The 19,112-nt window shown below is 37.9% G+C and overlaps 1 protein-coding gene across 8 annotated transcripts in view; it reads right to left on the reverse strand.

Moving 5' to 3' along the window:
* Nucleotides 1–19,112, reverse strand: part of FAM76B (family with sequence similarity 76 member B) — a 106,326-nt gene that overhangs the window by 68,864 nt on the left and 18,350 nt on the right. For 4 of the 8 annotated variants that reach the window (XR_010407026.1, XM_045894650.3, XM_045894654.3 and 1 more), the window contains one exon: nucleotides 16,352–19,026. The exons of 3 other annotated variants lie outside the window; for them this stretch is intronic. Coding sequence is in view for 3 of the 5 variants with exons in the window: in XM_045894650.3 (XP_045750606.1) it covers nucleotides 18,937–19,026 (90 nt within the window). In the remaining 2 variants the exon portion in view is untranslated. Of the gene's footprint in view, nucleotides 1–11,169; nucleotides 12,614–16,351; nucleotides 19,027–19,112 lie in introns of those variants that run through there. One more of the 8 variants, XM_064577177.1, reaches the window with a different exon arrangement.

Here is a 19,112-nt window from a genome sequence, read left to right on the forward strand (position 1 = left end):
CTTCCGTTTCCTTCTTTTTAAAAATCAATTAATTAACATACAATGTATTATTTGTTTCAGAGGTAGACCCCAGATGTCCATCAACAGATGAATGGATAAAGATGATGTGGTATATATATACAATGGAATATTAATCAGCCATAAAAAATTACTTTATCTATTATTTTCTTTTGTTTATGTTGGGGTTATTTCCTCTGTGGTATTCAATAGCATCTTCTTAAAGTGAAAGCCTAGATAATGTCCTTGTTCATCCTGATAGTATTCCTTGTTCTCAGTCTAGTAGACCCTCTCTCTCTTTCTTTTGATTTTTTTTTTTCTTATTAGTTTTTCATCTTTTACTTATAACTTAGGTCTTGATAGTTAAAGTGGGTTTCTTGTAGAGTTGAGTATTGCTTTTTTTAATCCAATTTGACTGTCTTGGTCTTTTATTTAGTGCCTTTAGTCCAACTACATTTCATGAATTATTGACACAGTTGGGTTAAAATACACAATCTGCAATGTGCTGTTTATGTTTGTCTGAATAAATCTTTTTCTCACCTTCATTTCTGAAAATATTTGTGCTTAATATAGAATTCTAGGTTAACAGCATTTTTTTTGTTTTGTTTTGTTTTGTTTTTTCTTTTTTCAGTAGCTTAAATCTGTTTTCCCATTATGTATTGGCTTGTATTGTTTCTGGAAAGAAGTTTGACATTTTTATCTGTGTTCTCTTTTATGGAATAATTTTCTTTTCCTTTAGCTGTTTTAGGATCTTCTCTGTATCATTGATTTTCAGCAATTTGATTAAGAGAGGCCTTGGTGGGGTTTTTTTAATTGTTTATCTGATTGTTAATTTTGGTTGGGATTTGTTGGGTTTCTTGGATTTATAATTTTATGGATTTTATCAAAGCTGGAAATGTTTTCCCTTTATTTCATCAAAGACTTACCCTACTGCCTTCCTTTCTTCTTGGATTCCAATTATATGTGTGTAGACTACTTGCAAAGATTGCAAGAGGCTGTATTCATTTATTTTAGTCTTTTTTCTTTCTGTTTCCATTTGGACAGTTTCTATTCCTACATCTTCAACTTTACTAATCTTTCCTTCTACACTATCTAGTCTTCTGTTACCTTCAACATGTAACATGTTTATTTTATTATTTTTTTAAGATTTTTTAAAATTTTTTTGACAGAGACAGAGAAAGAGAGAGAGAGCATGAGCAGGGAGGATGGGTAGAGGGAGACGTAGACTCCCTTCTCTGCTCAGCGGGGAGCCCCATGCGGGACTCGATCCCAGGACCCCAGGATCATGACCTGAGCCAAAGGCAGACACTTCACTTACTGAGCCACCCAGGTGCCCAACATATTTATTTTAGACATTGATTTTTCATTCTTGGAAATCCCACTTGTTTTCTTTGAAATATTTTTTACTTCTCTCCTCACTAACTTCATGTTTTTTCTGTAATTCCTACAGCATATTTGTTAAAGCAATTTTAAAGCTATTATATGTCAATTCCTATCTTCTTTGTCGTTAGGTGTATTACTACTAACTTTTCTTTGTCCTGGTTATGCCTCATGTTTTCTTGCTTCTTTACATGTCTAGTAATTTTTGTTGGATGCTGGGAACTGTGATTTGTTACACTCTGCATGATTTTGTTGTCTTCCATGAAAGTGTGTTTTGTTCATTTTGGCAAGCAATCAAAGATGAACTTGATTATTTTGAGGTTTATTTTTAAGTGTTTAGGAATGTCTAGAGTAGTCTTTACTCTAGGGCTAGTTTAGCCCTATGACTAAAGTGTGAACATCCTGGGGTTCCTTTTTAATGTTAAATGAAACCTCACTACTTTGGTTAGTTGGAACTCAAATAGCTTTCAGTCAAGTATGATCTCTGAAAATTGCTGATTTTACAGCTCCCTAGTGGTTCTTTACTTGGCTGGGAGGAGTTTTAATGCTCTGCATGGATTAGTATTTAGTAATGGACTCAAGTGGACCTCTATGCAAGTTTCTGGTGCTCTTTCTCTGCATGGCTTCCTACTGTCCAGTTCACTGACCTACAAATCTCAACTACCTTAGCCTCCTCAACTTCAGGATTCTGTGTCATCAACACAAGACCACTGAGTTCTGCTTGGGTTCTCCCTCTATGAGCTTCCATCCAGAAAGTACAGAAAACTGGAAGAAACAGTGACCTCACATTGCTTTTTTTACTTTCTCTCAAGAATCACAATTCTGCACTGTCTGTTGTCCAAAGTTTGAAGATGGTTTATTGTATTTTTGTCCAATTTGCTAGTGTTTATGGTGGGAGAGTGAGTCCAGTTTCAGTTACTTCATCATATTTGGAAGTGAAGGGGTATAGCTCAGGGGTAGAGCATTTGACTGCATCATATTTGGAAGTGGAAGTCAAACATTGCATTTTAATTGCTGTTACACTGTAGCCAAAATGGTTTTCTGATTTAAGTAAAATTCACATTAATCTACAAAAGACTTAACCTTCCCCTTCAAAGACCACAGTAATCCCTTTTCATCATTAAACAGATTTAAGGAAAAGCAAAGAATAAAAGGTCAAAGAAAACCTCCATTGGTTATGTTGGCAGGACTTCCATTAAAAAGGTTAGCACTTTTTTAGCAACATCTCTCTGCCTTTCCACTTTTCCTCACCTACCTTCTTGGTTCTGGATTTCCCATGCAGTACATCATGCTCCTCATTCTTTCCAAAATGTCTCTCAACAGAATTTCCTGCCTAATTAGCCATCTGTTCAGAGTCCAACTCCCCATTCAGGGACCATATTTGTGGGCCACACTTCAGTGGTGGTGGGAGACTAGCTCAAGGTTTATTGCTTTTGACCAAGGTAACATCTGTTCTTTTTAGCAGACCCCTTCTGGAGACAACAGTTCTGCCTTTGTTGTTTAACTCAAAAGAGTACATCTAATCAGCCTAGGCAGGAACAAAGGCTTCTTGGCCAGTCTTCGGGAGTGAACATCTTAATTAGATCAGGTCTTTAAATAATCTCCAGGTAGATAGTTAATAAAACTGGGGAACTTTTAATAACACTAAATCAAAATATATCTCTCAACTTCTAGTCTCCAGAAGAGCAATAGACAGAAGCATTCAAAACACTTCCTACTTAATTGACTTCCAAGGGATAATACAGTTACACCTGGTAAGTATTTATAGGTTAGTTTGTTGTTATTTTATTTTGTTTTATTTTTAATTATTATTTTTTACTCTTTTAAGTAATTTGTTAAATAGTATGTTTGGAGTAATTTACCTATTAATTCAGAAACATCTAGGCCCTGTGTTAGCTATTCCCTAGGGGTGAGTGGATATGGTTACCATTCCTAAGGAGCTCACAGTCTCCGGGAGGAGCAAGATGTGTAACTAGATGATTATAATATAGATATAATACAGATTATAATATAGATATAACATAGATAGAGACATGCTCTGAGTGCTGTAGGAACACAGAAGAGGGTGTGATTCTCCATGCCTTGAGAAAAGCTACCCAGAGCAGGTGCCATTTCAATAGTAGAGCATCTCAGAATCAAGAGAGTTTTGAACTAGAAATACCCTAGAAATACACGGAGCATTAAGCTAAATATTACCAAACAAAATAGCTTTTTCTGGGGCTGCTGATTTTGGGCTGAGTGAGGATATCCTCATGTTTAGTGCATAGATCATTATCAGAGAAAAGGAGAGAAAGCAAGAGACCAGGTCTGATACAGCTAATTGCATGAAAAAAGAAGCCAGAACTCTGTTCAAAGGCTGGGTAATGACAGCAAATAACTGACTAACAAGCATGTTCTTCTTAGGAGCCACGAATCTCTCCATCCCTGAAAATTCTTACATTTCTGGATGTGTGCACATACACATTTTTCTGAGAAGAGGGTTTTTTTTTAAATATGATCGGGTTATGAAAGTATCACATAACCTCTAAATGTTATGAACCATTGCTGCATAGTAAATTATCATGTAATGACAACAAGTTATGAAGCTAGAACCTCAAGTTTGAGACTTGGGTCCCCCGTACACTACCTGTACGACCTTAAATATATCCCTTTATCTCTCTATGCCTAAGTTCACCATCCGCCTACCTTGTGGAATTGTGTGAAAGTCAAAGGGTTTCATAAAATATAAAGTGCTACACTATTGTTATCTATAAAAATAAAAATTAACATAAGTAAATGCAAATTTGGTTTATTAGAAGTTCTTCGTTGCTCTTTTAAATATGACAAACCCAGGGGTGCCTGGCTGGCTCAGTCAGTGAAGCATGTAACTCTTGATCTCAGGGTTGTAATTTCAAGCCACATGTTGGCTGTGGAGATTGCTTAAAAGTAAAATCTTTTAGGGGCACCTGGGTGACTCAGCCGGTTAAGTGTCTACCTTCAGATCAGGTCATGATCAGCAGGGGAGTCTGCTTCTTCTTCTCCCTCTGCCCCTCTCCCTGCTCGTTCTCTCTCTCTCTCAAATAAGTAAATAAAATATTTTTAAAAATAAATAAAGCAAAATTTTTTAAATAAATAAATATGGCAAATCCATCCTAGAGGTTAATTCCTATTTGTATGTGTATGTACGTGTGTACATTTTTAAAAATTTTTCATGGCGAAAGTTTTCAACCATATGCAAAAGAAAAGAAAATAGTGTAACAAACTTCCATGTGCTCATTTCTGTAATTATTTAGCCAATCTTGTTTAATTTATACTCCCATCTCCCCCACCTTCCTTCACTGGGTTATTTTGAAGTAAATCCAATACATCATATTATTTTATCTGTATTTAGTTTAGCACATTTGTTAAAAAATAAAGCCTCTTTTTTTTTTTAAAAAAAAAGACATCATTTTAACATAACAATAATATTATTATCATACCCCAAAATTAGAGTAAACCTTCAGTATCAACAATGTTCAAATTTCCCTGGTTATCTTCCTGAGTCAGGGTCCAAACAAGGTCCACACTGAGCCTTTGGTTGATAGGGCTCCAGAGATTCACCGCATACCCACCTTCCCTGATCCTCCTCTCCAGGGCCCTGGATGCCCTTCCCTTGAAGCTCCTGAGCCAGAGCTGATCAAGCCAGTAATGGTAGCAGCAGCTTCAGGCACCAGCAGGTGGATCAGAAAATTATTTTTGTTGCCACACCCTTATTAACCAGGGCTCAGTCTGATTTTAATTTGGGCTTCTGTTTTGATTTCCCTGGCAAGCTACTGACTACTTGTCTACTGCTTTCACGATTATCTGTGCTGGTTTTAAAACTTGGCTACAAATTCTTTGACACCCCTTCTCTTGAGAAATGATGTCTATGCCCACTTGAGTCTGGGTGAGTTTTGACTGCTTTGACTAATAAAGTACAGCAGAACTGATACGATGTGACTTACAAAGCTGGGTCTTAAATGGCCAGGGAGGTTGTGTCGTTTTTGCTGGACCAGTCCACCATGCTGTTAGGAAGCTCAATCAGCATGGAGACTACGTGTAGGCGTTCTAGTTGACCATCCCAGTTGAGCCCAGTCTTTACACCATCCCACCAAGCACTTGTACCCATGGTTGAAGACATTTCTAGGTGATTCCAGTCCCTAGTCATTGGAGTCACTCCAGATGTTTGAGTGTTCCCAGTTGAGACTCTGAGGTGGTATAAAGCAGAGACAAACACCCCCACTTAAGTTTTATTAGAGAAAACCCTGTCTGAAATCCTGACCACAGAATCATTAGCATAACAAACAGCTTGTTTTATGCCACTAAATTTTGTAGTGGTTTGTTATATGGAACATTAATAATCACCCCAGGTCTTGTCATGCCTGTTTCCTTTAGAGAGTTAAATCCTCCCAAACTCCTACCTCAGTGCCGTACACTGACTGTCCATGATTCGGGAGACCAGCTAAAGAAACAGACTGAGAGATCTTACCATTCGTTGTGCAGAATTTAATGGAATCCCTATTGCTAGAAAAGTGACTCACTCTGACCCCAGGCTATACCTGTCATCTCAAAGTCCAGAGTGTCTTGGTTCCAATTTTTCTGGAAAATAAACCTCTAGATGCCAGGCTTTGTGGTGATGGGAGAAGGGTTCAAGTAACCTAAATTTCAGTCTATCTTCATTAAGCCATCCCCACCCTGCCTCCAGTTCCTCAGCCTTTCCTGGGTCCTCCACAGTGAAGCTTCATTGTTGGCACCCTGTTTGCAGGCACTTCCTTTTCAGCTGTTGGCACTTGGCTAAACCAGTTTTCTCCCTTCTAGAGTATCTGTTGGCATATCATACCTGCTGTGGTTTCCTTGCCCCTTTTCTCCACTCTTGTATATTTGTATCTTGTTTTATTCATTCTCAGGCTTCTGATATCCTAGAAGCAGGACCAGGGGAGTGGCTGGATTTTCTGAATGTTGACCTTCCCTCCCTCCCTGCTTTCTTGTCTGCCTCTGACCCTAGCCACACATGATGCCAGATACGGCTGAGTTCTGAACTCAAACTTTCTTTTCTTTGCTAGAGTCCTTCAAACAGTCTTCTTATTTTCAGCCCTGTGCCTCATTCCCAACCTCCCCAGTACTTGACACCTCCAAGCTCTGAGCCTTGTAAGATCTCTGTGGGGTGGACTGCTCTCTATTGGCAAGTCTCTTCTTCTTTTTTTTTTTTTTTAAGATTTTATTTATTTATTTGAGAGACAGAATGAGATAGAGAGAGAGCATGAGAGGGGGAAGGGTCAGAGGGAGAAGCAGGCTCCTCGCTGAGCAGGGAGCCAGATGCGGGACTCGATCCCGGGACTCCAGGATCATGACCTGAGCCGAAGGCAGTCGCTTAACCAACTGAGCCACCCAGGCGCCCCGGCAAGTCTCTTCTTTTGCATACTCGACTCTGGTAAAATTTTATACAGATCTTACATAGATTTTAATTTTAACAAATGGAAAATGATTGGGAAAATTTGAAGACTGATACTAATCACACTAAGAAATTATAACTTTTCAATGATAATGGGATTAGGAGTTATGTTTTTCAAATCTTTTTCATTGAGAGATAACATACTAAAATATTTTTGAATGAAATTACATGATTAGGATTCACTTCAACATAATTAGGGGGAATTGGGTATAGATATAGATGAAGTAAGATTGACCTTAAACTTGAGTGAAATGGGTGGCTTCCTTCCTTCTCCAGACTTTTCCTTTCCATGTGGCCTTACCAGCACAAATGGCCTTCTTACAGAAAGGACTCCCTGAGAACACAGCTGTGGAAACTTCCAGAACTTCTTATAGCCTAGCCCAGAACCCTGGCACAGCATCATTTCATTGTATTACCTACAGGGAGACACGGAGCCATCCCAGAGTCAGTGTAGGAGGGGACTACCCAAGGATGTGAATACTGGAAAACGTGATTCATGGGCTGACTTTTGGAGGCAGCTATCCCACCTGTATATTAATGAAAACTTCACAAGTTTAAAGTTAACATGTCCTTGTATCATATGACCTCACTGATATGAGGAATTCTTAATCGCAGGAAACAAACTGAGGGTTGCTGGAGTGGTGGGGGGTGGGAGGGATGGGGTGGCTGGGTGATAGACACTGGGGAGGGTATGTGCTCTGGGAAGTGCTGTGAATTGTGCAAGACTGTTGAATCTCAGATCTGTACCTCTGAAACAAATAATGCAATATATGTTAAGAAAAAAAGAAAAGAAAGAAGAAGATAGCAGGAGGGGAATAATGAAGGGGGTGGAAATCAGAGGGGGAGACAAACCATGAGAGATGATGGACTCTGAAAAACAAACTGAGGGTTCTAGACGGGAGGGGGGTGGGAGGATGGGTTAGCCTGGTGATGGGTATTAAAGAGGGCACGTTCTGCATGGAGCACTGGGTGTTATGCACAAACGATGAATCATGGAACACTTCATCTAAAACTAATGATGTAATGTATGGGGATTAACATAAGAATAATAATAAAAAAAAAGTTAACATGTCTTTTCTTCTCCAACTGAGGACTGCTGTGGGCTAGCCATCTGCAGTTGGTAGAGAGATCATGATCCTTCTTTCCCCCTCCTTAGCATTTGTCCTCTCCTGCAGCTTGCCAATGTTTCTGACCCAGCCAGTATCAAAGCTGGGAAATGCAAAGGCAGTAAGCAAAGTGGGAGTTTTTAGTGTCATTATTATAAGACGGTCTCACTCTCTGGCTTTGGCAAATGTTTAGAGCTGATGTCTTCTCTTGTGATGGGACAGGTAGCTGTGGCCAAGTTGGTGCTTTCATTAAAGTTCTTTTGAGATCTCCTTCCATGCCACTGGGAACTTTTCATTGTACTTTCCACGACCTGGGCAAGGTATTTTCCTATGGCTCACTGTGTGTCCTTAAAGCCCAGGTTTTTCTTTGACTATTCAATGAAGAATCTTTGCTGGACTCCCCTCGCTGTTCATCTTCTACACACCCAAAGCAGCTCTCTTGGGCAAAATTTGGAACAGCTCCAAGCTGGCTGAATCACATTTCCCACAACTGAAAATCCTACTCATACATCCTTGACCCAATAATCTCTGAGAATGGAAATTAATCTTGATATAGCAACATTTCCTTTGTTGGTGCCATCAGAGAAGCTAGCCAAGCCAACCATATCTACCAGGTATTAGATATTCGCAGGAGAAGTCAGGCACCAGTCCATTTTGTCCCCACAGTGGCAGGGAACATATCAAGCTCTTCAAGTGAACTCACTGAAGATCCTCTTTTGCGGGGGATTACACACCAAATGTCCTTCCTTGGATGGAGACGAAAGGCTTGTAGCTCAGCTGTCCCCAAACAAACCTTCTCCTACATACCATCCTCAACCTTTTTAGACCCTCAGTGTTGGTGAGGGGTTTAAGAATTGTGTCCTGGGTTTCCAGTTACCTCCTTTTCACCAGGCCCCAAGGGTGGCCCATCTCACTCTGGAATCTGCTATCTATCGAGTCTTGGCGTCTCAGTTGTGACTTTCAATCTCATGTCCTGTCACAAATGATCTGCGTGCACAGCTGAATTCATCACCCAATTCCTAATTCAAATGTTTGCTTTGCACTCCTTTTCAAATGCTCCCAAAAGGTACTTTGAGACAGGTGGATTGAGAACACAGTTATTTAAAAAACACACAAAACATATAGTGCTTTATGTTTTAAAACTAATTTGTATCACAACATCCTCGGATTTCTTTACTTAAAGGAGAGACTAAATACTGACAAATGCCCTTTCCTCCCTTTACTCTGTACAGCCACACAGATATTTATAGTGTAGGAACCAGGCCACTTTCCTGACATAGATGATCAGGCATCGTGGGCCCATCTTGGTAACCATAGGAGCAGGCAGCCAATGACAACAGAGGCTTGTATGTGGCTCCTGTTTGCTCAGTGCTATGATGTTCCAAGGAATCACAAGGTGATATAAAGAAAACATATAAAATGCCTTTCAGTCCTTTTAAGAAGTACTTGGGAATGATTTCTAAAAGAAGTATCTGAATTCCTTACAGCCATTTTTGAACCATCAACTTGTACTAATGAAATTTATATTAGAAAAGAACTTACGATAATTTGAAAATGATGTAAAGTAATAAGAATGTAGATTCTATTAGCAGTTTGGTTGGTTGTTCTGTAGGCAAAGGAGAAATGATTTTTCTAGCCGTATTGACAATTAAGAGTATAATAAGAGGAGCTTTCAATAGAAGCTGAATGGCCCAGCTCATATAGGTTCCTGACACCTGGCAGAATCTGTGCCACTACTAAGGAATAAGGGAGACTTTAATCACCCTCTCAAAGAAAAATCCATGTCACATGAAATGTGCAAAAATGAGCAAAATCTACAAAGAAATGATCATTTCGGAGCCACGCAATACATGCAATAGCTTGACTTAGAGCTTACCATTCCAGCCCAGTGGGTACTCCGAATCCCAGGCCATCATTCACGGTTGCACAGGCTATGTATTAATAACCCCAGGACTCCAGCAAGCTGTTGACATAGCCAAGTCCATCTCTGGCGTGTCCCTGTCAAACCTCTCTGAGAGACACAGCTCAGGTGGAAACGGTGGGCTTCTGACTTAGAAGTTATGTTGCCCTATACTGGGTGCAGGAACTCCTGCACAACTAGGAGAGGGAAGGGCCAAACAAATGTTGTGCTTAGTGCAAAAGTGGGACTGGCTTTAGAGAGAAAGAGAAATGTGCGTGAAAATTCAAGACAGAAATCTCTAGGCAACTCTTTTAAAAATATTTCTGAATTCAAAAACAACCTGTCTTAAGACATTTTTGAACTCTTGTGTGTGTGTGTGAGAGCTACTCCACTGACTGAACTAAAGAATGGTACGGTGGAATTGTGAAAAACAATTGCTTCTTATCGTATATAGCAAAACTTGTCACAAAGGGTAGCTACAGAAATGCTTGCTCCTATCAGTGACTCCCAAAGCCTTTCCGCAAAGGCACTGTGGTATTATTTAGCAGCGAAGTGCTCCACCTAGTGGGCATAAGTAGGAATTTAAGTAAAAAACGGTAAAATCTTCCAATACATTTCATTTCCTCTTTAATATTTAACTCATGGAATTAATAGCCCCTTCACTGATGGGCCATAAAAGCTGTTGTAGCAGAAAGACTTGTGTTAAGGTCAAAGCTTTTTAGGCCATTGTAAGAGTAGAGATGTAAAAACCATTTTAGGGTTTCGAGTGGCCCACGTTTTCTCGACCTCAGCACCATTGGCATTTTGGACTAGGTAATTCTTTTTGGGGGGGCGGGGGGTGATGTTCTTTGCATTTTAGGATGTATTGCAGCATCTCTGACCTCCATTTAGTTGACATCAGTAGCAGCCCCCAACCCCCAACCACTAACCACAGGTCCTGATGATGAAAAATGTCTACAGACATTGCTAAATGTCTCCAAGGAAGCAAAACAGCACCCAGTTGAGAACCATTGGAATAGAGGGACGACATGACATGACATCGTTTACTAAGCTCGCTCTCTGCTTCTCTGTTGAGAACAGCCTGCGGGCAACAGAGACACCAGGTAGGGATGGAGATAGTGAAAAGTGGTCAAATTCTGGATATACTTTGAAGTTAAAAGCTGAAGTTGAAGTTACAGATACGGAGTGAGAGAGAGGAGAGTCAGAGGCGACACCAAGGATTTTAGCCTGAACAAACTAGAATCAAGTTGCCATGAACAGAGGTGGGAAGACAGCAAGAGGAGCTGGCTGGGAATATGTTGTAGATCAGGAACATGCAGTTGTGGGCATGTTAATTCTTTTTTTTTTTTTTTTTTAGATTTTTATTTGATAGAGAGAGATAGCTAAAGAGGGAACACAAGCAGGGGGAGTAGGAGAGGGAGAAGCAGGCTTCCCGCTGAGCAGGGAGCCCAATGCAGGTCTTGACCCCAGGACCCTGGGATCATGACCCGAGCCGAAGGCAGGTGCTTAACAACTGAGCCACCCAGGCACCCTGGCATGTTACGTTTTTGAGAGGCTTTTTAGACACCTGAATGGAGATGCTAAGCTGCATTGGATATATAGTCTGGGAAATTAGGAGAGAAATCCAGGCTGTTCATATAAATTTGGGAGTCATTGGCTTATAGGTAATATTTAATGAGCTTATCTAGGAAGTGAAGGGTGGAAACAGGAATCAAAATTATATTATAACATGATCATAGCCATTATAAATGGATAATGTCAGAAGAAAATGTACAAAAGAGAATTCGGTAGAATTTATGAGCAGGTGGTCTTTTTTCCCCTTTATTTCTACTCTTTTTTTGTATTGTCCCTGTTTTTTTCCTTCTTTTTAGTGAACCTGTATTTTTTTTTAAGATTTTATTCATTTATTTGAGAGAGAGAAAGAGAACAAGCAGGGAGTGTGGCAGGCAGAGGGAGAGAGAGAAGCAAGCTTCCCACTGAGCAGGGAACCTGATGCGGGGCTCGACCCCAGGACCCTAGGCTCCATCCCAGGACCCTTGGATCATAACCTGAGCAGAAGGCAGATGCTTAACTGACTGAGCCACCCAGGCACCCATAGTGAGCCTGTATTTTTAAGGTGAGCTATAATTTGGCAGGGGTGATGGTGGTGGTGATGTTCTTACTTTTCATTATGGAAAGAACTTACATAAAGTTGAACTGAATAGTGTAATGAACTGCCATATACCGATTCCTCAGTTCCAATAACAACACACAGCCAGTCCTTTTTGATTTATAGTCCCATCCACCTTCCTCCCTATATTATTTTGAAGAATACCGAACATCACGATATTTCACTGTATTTTAGTTAAGTGTCTCTAGGACTGTTTAAAAAATTAAACATATTTGTAAATTATACAAATATCAAATTATCATGTTGTGTACTGGAAACTGGTGTTATATGCTAATTATATCTCAATAAAAAATTATACATGGCTACACCATTATCACACTTCAAAAGTTAGTAATTTCTTAATGCCACTAAAGAAAGCATTTAAATTTCCAGTTGTATCATAAATGAGTAAAAACATTTTTCTTCCATTTTTAAATTTCTTTGATTCAAGGGCCACACATTGTGATTGGCTGGTATCTCCTAAGTCCCCCTCATTCCATCACTTTTCCCCCTTGCAACTTACTGAAAGAACAATATGCCAAATCGCATGCCTTCGGTGTCATGCATCATGATCTCTGTTCCATTTCCTGTAAATTGGTACATGTTCGATCAGATCTAGGTTTGGTTCTTTTCTGGAAAAAAATATGGTATGTTCCTCAATCAGAAAGCATGTGATGTTAAGAATGTGTCTGTGTATTTTTAGCAGCTGACCTAGGCATGAATAATGCCTATTACTCCCATCAATTCATTAGAAGTTGCAAAACGGAGATATTGTAATTTTGCCGCTCCTTTTTCACTTATTAGCTGGAATGCTTTTTCAGAGAGAATGTATCCCTCATTTACTACTTACCTACCCAGCGATAGTTTGTATGAGAACCATAGGAAATATTGATTCTTTTCTATTTACCAATTTTTAAAACAATGAGTTAGCTCACTAGCATCCTCTAATGGTGAGCAATTAGTGCTTTGTTTCTCATGTGGTGTATATGACTATTTAGTATCATTTTGAACTCATGTATTTATAACATATTCAATGTTTCAACCCATTGCAGTTACGATTTTCTATACTGATGTTCCAGTTGTGCAATCTTCCAATTGCCTTATGAGTCTTTTTGAGAGCATACTCAATAGTCCTTGATAGCTTTCTTACTATATGGCATGATAACATGGTGCATACTTTTCCCGCTAAATAGGTCTATTTATTTCTTAGATAAAATATCTCGAGTTTATACTGATAATTCTAATTAAAAACAGGACACAGATTTTGCTAAACCTATCTCTTTTCTCTTTAGCCAAGAATCCCAGGCCTGAGAGACAAATGGAATAATAGAATATCACGTAATTATTTACTTGCTTTATCCCACAAAATTTTATCCCACACCATAATTTCAGAATAACAATACTGACACTGCCACCAACACTATGACTGTTGTCAACAGTATAAAATTATTTTTGCAGTGTTTTTTTTTTTTTTTACCTTAGAACATATCCCACTAAGGAGGTACAAGTTACTGCTTTTTATGGCAATTCGAAGAACCCTCTGTGTGGTTATGGCACCAATTGGCTATATACTTAAGTATATGCGTTTCATTTTTTTTTTTTTTTAAGACTTTTGCTTCATGAGTGAAGGGGAGTGGGAGATAAGAGTTTCCAGTTATGGAATGAGTAAGTTATGTGAATAAGTCACAGCATAAGGAATATAGTCAATGATACTGTAACAGTGTTGTATGGTGACAGATGGTAGCTACACTTGCGGTGAGGATAGACAGCATGATGCATAAACTTGTCAAGTCACTATGCCATATACCTGAAACTAACGTAACATTGTGTCTACTCAAGTAAAAAAAATTAAAAGACTTTCATAATTTTGTAAAAATATCTCAATGACTCCAAAGTCAAATCAATAAAACATGTGTTCAAAAAACTCTGATTTCTAACAGTGTCCCCTCCAACATATTTTCTCCCCCACCCCTTATTGGTAACCATTTTTAAACAATTAGGGTTAAGCCTTCAGTTTTTAAAAAATATAAGCAGATACTTTTTGTGTATGTATGTGGGTGTTAGCCCTACCCTTAACATGCTACAGCATACTTTCTTCTCCTTCGCTTTTCTCGCTTCAACAACGTAGTGTGAGTGCTGGCTGAGTAAATTCTACGGCTACACAGATTCCACTGTAGCTGTCCCAAAGTTTTTTGACCAACCCCTTAATTTCGACTCTTCTGTTTCTGCTATTGCAGGTAATTTTGAGTTGTGCGTATGTCTTTTCATTTTTCTAAGAGTGTGTTTGAGACAGATTCCTAGAAATTGGATTGCTAGATCAAAGCATAAATGTATATGTAATGCTGCCAGTTATTAAAACTCAGGATTAAAATAGGACTATTTTGCAATGGCCACCAGGAATGTCAGAGAGTGTCTGTTTCCTCACAACGGTGTCTTTATGTTGTCAGATTTGGAATACTGAAAACCTATAGGTGAGAAATGGTTAACTCCATATACTTAATTTTTTAATTTTCTTTTTTATTACGAGTAAGGTCATTTTTTCACGTAAAAATCATCTGCATTTTCCCTGTGAACGGTCTACTCATTCCTCAGCCCAGTTTCTATACAGTTGTTGGTTTTTTTCCTTATTTTAGAAACAATTCAATCATTTTAGTCAAAATACAGTTTTCAACCCTCTAATCATATAACTTCTCAGACCACATTTTTCTTGAAAAGTGGTGACTAGCACAACAATTCCAAATTCAGTCATAGCAGTAACAAACATGAGCATCAGACCAGTGGGCTTGTCATCCACTATCCCTCTGTCAATTAAAAAACAAATTCTGCACCTTCTATGCCAAGACATTGTTCAGAAGTGAAGTTTTTCTCTGCCCATACGCTTGTCCTATCCAACTGACATCCAACTGATGATTCTCATCGTCCTCAACTTCTTGGCTATGTCTGAGAGGACAACTATACACACACCTCCTTAATACTGATTTTGTGTGGCAAATTGTCTAGGTACAAGTCACTTCAACCAAGCTACCTCAATTTCCTTTTGGAAAATGGCAGGGCATTAATAAAAGTCAATACTCAAGTCATTTGCCACTTCCCACTCCATTTCCTTGGCTACAAAATAAAGCAGTTGGAGAAAATGATACGTAACGATCTTCTTGACATGTTCAATTATCTGGTCTTACGTCATTTCCTTTTCAAAACTCCAGGAGACTACCCAAACTGCCTTTAAAATGTAGCTCCAAATAATTTTTCTAAGTTCACTCCCCAGTTCTCCTCAAAATATCCTCTACTCATTAGCCCTTCAATATTTCGTGCCTTTTTTTATATTCCACTTGTTCTCAGTGTGTGCCCTCTGGGCCAGATGCATTAGCATTACCTGGGAACTTAGAAATGCAAATTCTTGGGACCATCCCAGATTCATGGACTCAAGAAATTAGGGCAGAGGCCCAGCCACATGTGCCTCACGAGGTCCCCCATCCTGCCCTGTGACTGATGCATGCTCAAGTTTGAGAAAGCAATGACTTAGACTAACCTTTCCCACAATTCTTAGAATTCCCTTGCTAAAAGCTATTAGCTTCTTATTGCACTTCCTAATACCAAAGCTCCAGATATCTTTTCACGTATATGGTCTCCCCAACTAGACTATAAAGGCCTATGAATCAGGTCTTTATTTTATCAAACAACATGGTTTTAGTCACGTTCCAAAGTTCGCAAAAACATAACTACATCTAGCTTGATTTGCTTTACTGTTGCTTTGAAATATCTCAATAGCTCAATAACCTGTTTCATGAAAGCAGTCTTAATGAACATGTCACAAAACTGAATGTGTTTGCCTCAGCCAGTTCTCTTCAATCTGTTAATTTTAAAGCCTCATACTGGGAAAATGTAGATGAAGCTTATGGTAGGCTCAGTAATGGTCCCCCAACAAGTCCACGTTCTTATCTCTGTGAAGAGGTTACCTTATGTGACAATAGGGAGTTTGCAGATGTGACTAAGAATTTGAGATATGAAGACTCCTGATGATCCAGGTTGGCCCAGTGATGGGAGCAGAAGGAAATACCATGACCAAAGAGAGAAGACCACATGATAACAGAGCTAGAGATTTGAAGATGCTACATTTTTTAGCTCTGAAGATGGAGGAAGGGGCAGAGCTAACGAATGCAAGGAATGCAGCTCCACAAGCTGAAAAAGGCATGAAAACATATTCTCCCCTAGTGCATCCAGAAGGAACCAGCTCTGCTGACACTTGACATTAGTCTAGTAATACTGATTTTGGACTTCTGGCCTCCAGAACTGTCAGGGAATTAATCTTTGCTGTTTTAAGCCACTAAGCTTGTGGTAATTTGTTGCAGAAGCAACAGGAAACTAATACAAAACTTTTGACAAGTTTTTATTGTGAAATATTGGATTTAGAAAAAAGTACAAAATGTCAACAGTCAGATGTGTACAAGTACAGTATTTCAATAGTCTATACATGTGAACAGCTTATCAGGTTCACCAGAGAATGCATATTTAGACCAATACAATCTAAAGAGAACTGCAATATTCACAGGCTATTAATACATAAATAACTTGGGCCAAAATGACCCTCACTGGTAAATGCTAATTAATAGCTGAAAACGGGCTAAAAAGCACAATACGGCACACCATAGTATCTCCTTACAGGTCCACATTTAAAGAATATCAGCTCATTTTGTCAATACACTACAGATCCAGGACTGGGACTCAAGTACTAGTTTATACAATTGCAAAAAAATTAAGTTATAAAATAAGGTCATGGAATAAAGAGAGGGCATTTAATTAGGACTAAATACTGTGAAGCCCCTAAAAAGTTTTAGCCTTGGAATTTACAAAGCTTAATTACTGAGACTGATTTTCAATTTTTAATCTGTTTCCTAAAAAAGGGGGAAGGGGCACCTTGGTTTTTAGTAGCAGCTCCAACATGTTATAAGAACTATTACACAGTTTATTTTAAAACCATAATGAGCACTGTGGATTGATAAATGGCTATGAAACCAGAATATAAAACATTATAAATTTTAAAGAAAGATAATGACTATCTTACGAATTTAGCAAATCCCACAAACATTAAAATCTGTGTTAAGAAGGCATTATCTCTCATTGTTGAGAGTACTAAATTTAGGAAGATTATTGCATGAAGAGCTCATAAAAATAAACTGGTTTAATTTTTCCAAGTCAAGTCTGACTGATTCAATCTTTTGCTATATTACTTCAAAATTACCCTAGATAATGTTCTCAAATTGGACAAAGAATTATTTGATATCAACATATAATGAAAAGCTGCAGGAATCATCTCCTGAAACATCGGTTATGTTAAAAACAATTATTGTAATCATCCTGTGTTCTGAGGAAAGATGATCTTTGACCTGACATTCATAAACATTGTTTAAAAACTTAAAAACTAATACATTTAATAACAGTTTACTTAAAACAAATTTATCCTTGCCCATAAATTCCTAAGAGAAGGAACTCTCTTCCACTCTCTCCAGTATATCTAGCAATGCCTGATGCTTTACAACTGAACTAATAGTCTGAACTGGCATTTATTAAGGAGATTAATTCCATTAAAGGCTGAAAAACCACTGGATCAGAAAATAATTAGTCAATAACTTTACATAACCTATCCCAACCTACCTTAACCTTTATAGACAATTTTAAAGACTCTGATATAATTTTCTTATAAATAGTGCCTGTATCTTATAGTAGATTCCAATTTATTCAAAGATACTCATGGATTGATTTAAGTTATTTAAATTTTTCCAGATTTGCTTTAAACTTACAAATCAAATATGGTGTACATAAATATTAACTTAGATAAAAGGCAGATATATGGACCACTGCAGGAAATTATAAATTTTCAAAAGCTTTTATAAAAGAAAAATAAAGCAGAACATGTAACTCAAGAAATATGAACATGAAGCCATATGACATAAAAAATAAAATTACTCTATCAGAAATGATTTAAAATTAAATCTTTGGGGGGTGTATTTTTACATAATTCAATGAATTCAGTGACCAACAGCTTCTCATATCACACAGAAACAAACCACAAAATCATCTAGAGTCTATATGCATCATCAGTTCTTAATGCGATCTCAAACATTTTACTAACAACTCTGATTTCCTTTTGAAATAGGCTTCTGTACATATGCATTTATATACAAACATTTATTAAACATGATTTTAAAACAAACTGTATGTACAAAAGATCAGCATTCCTATAAATAAAAACATTAGGTGGCAAAAAGGCACTTGTAAGTAAAAATCTACAGTAGTTTGTACAAAACAGAACACATTTTACCTTGGATACTGTACAATAAACATTAATTCTTATACCAATAATGAAAATACTAGTTTACTAACTAATGTTAATGATGTAACTTTTAAAAACATATTTACATATACTCTGAAGTTCATTTAATAAAAGCACCATGATTTTCTCCTAAATTCATGTTGATGCAAAGTAAAAACACAATTACCAAAAAAACCAGTGTTTACCATTTTCTTTGTTTAAAAGTTTTTGTATTTCTAAAGTGAAAACTGTTTATCTGAAATCAACATAGTGTAAAACAAAAAACAAAACAAACCGAAAGCCCTGCTGCTCTGACTTCTGAACACCGTCACCTACTCTATTATTGCATGTTGCATTTTATAAAGAGCACGACTCATGCACTCCTTTACAAGTGTTTAATACTATTGCTGGCAAAAAAGTTCCTGGATAGCAAATCATTAAAAAGTAACTTCAAGCCAGTTGAAGTTTTATTTGAACGTTTTACAACTTAAAAAATGCTGTATATCAGTTACAAAAGTGAATAGGAAACACGCCAATTCATCTGGTGTGCAAAAATATTTCTCCACTACACAGAATTTAAGGGCTTCACAGAATTTTTCTCAAATTTACATTTTCAGCAGAAACACTACATGAATAACTACTTTCTCAAGGGGACGTTAGTATGCTTCCACTTTTGTCAAACTTTTTACCCTTTGACAATGCTGCGACCTGTTTGAGTAGTTCTCTGTTTTTGGCCTGTGGGAGACAAAAACATTTAAGGTGAAAAATGCTTGAAATATTAAGTCATGTTGAAGAATACTACTTATTTAATGCTGTTCTTT

Source organism: Mirounga angustirostris, unplaced genomic scaffold (assembly GCF_029215605.1).
Source record: "Mirounga angustirostris isolate CCGP_5_RB_7025 unplaced genomic scaffold, mMirAng1.0.hap1 SCAF_13, whole genome shotgun sequence".
Taxonomy (NCBI): domain Eukaryota; kingdom Metazoa; phylum Chordata; class Mammalia; order Carnivora; family Phocidae; genus Mirounga; species Mirounga angustirostris.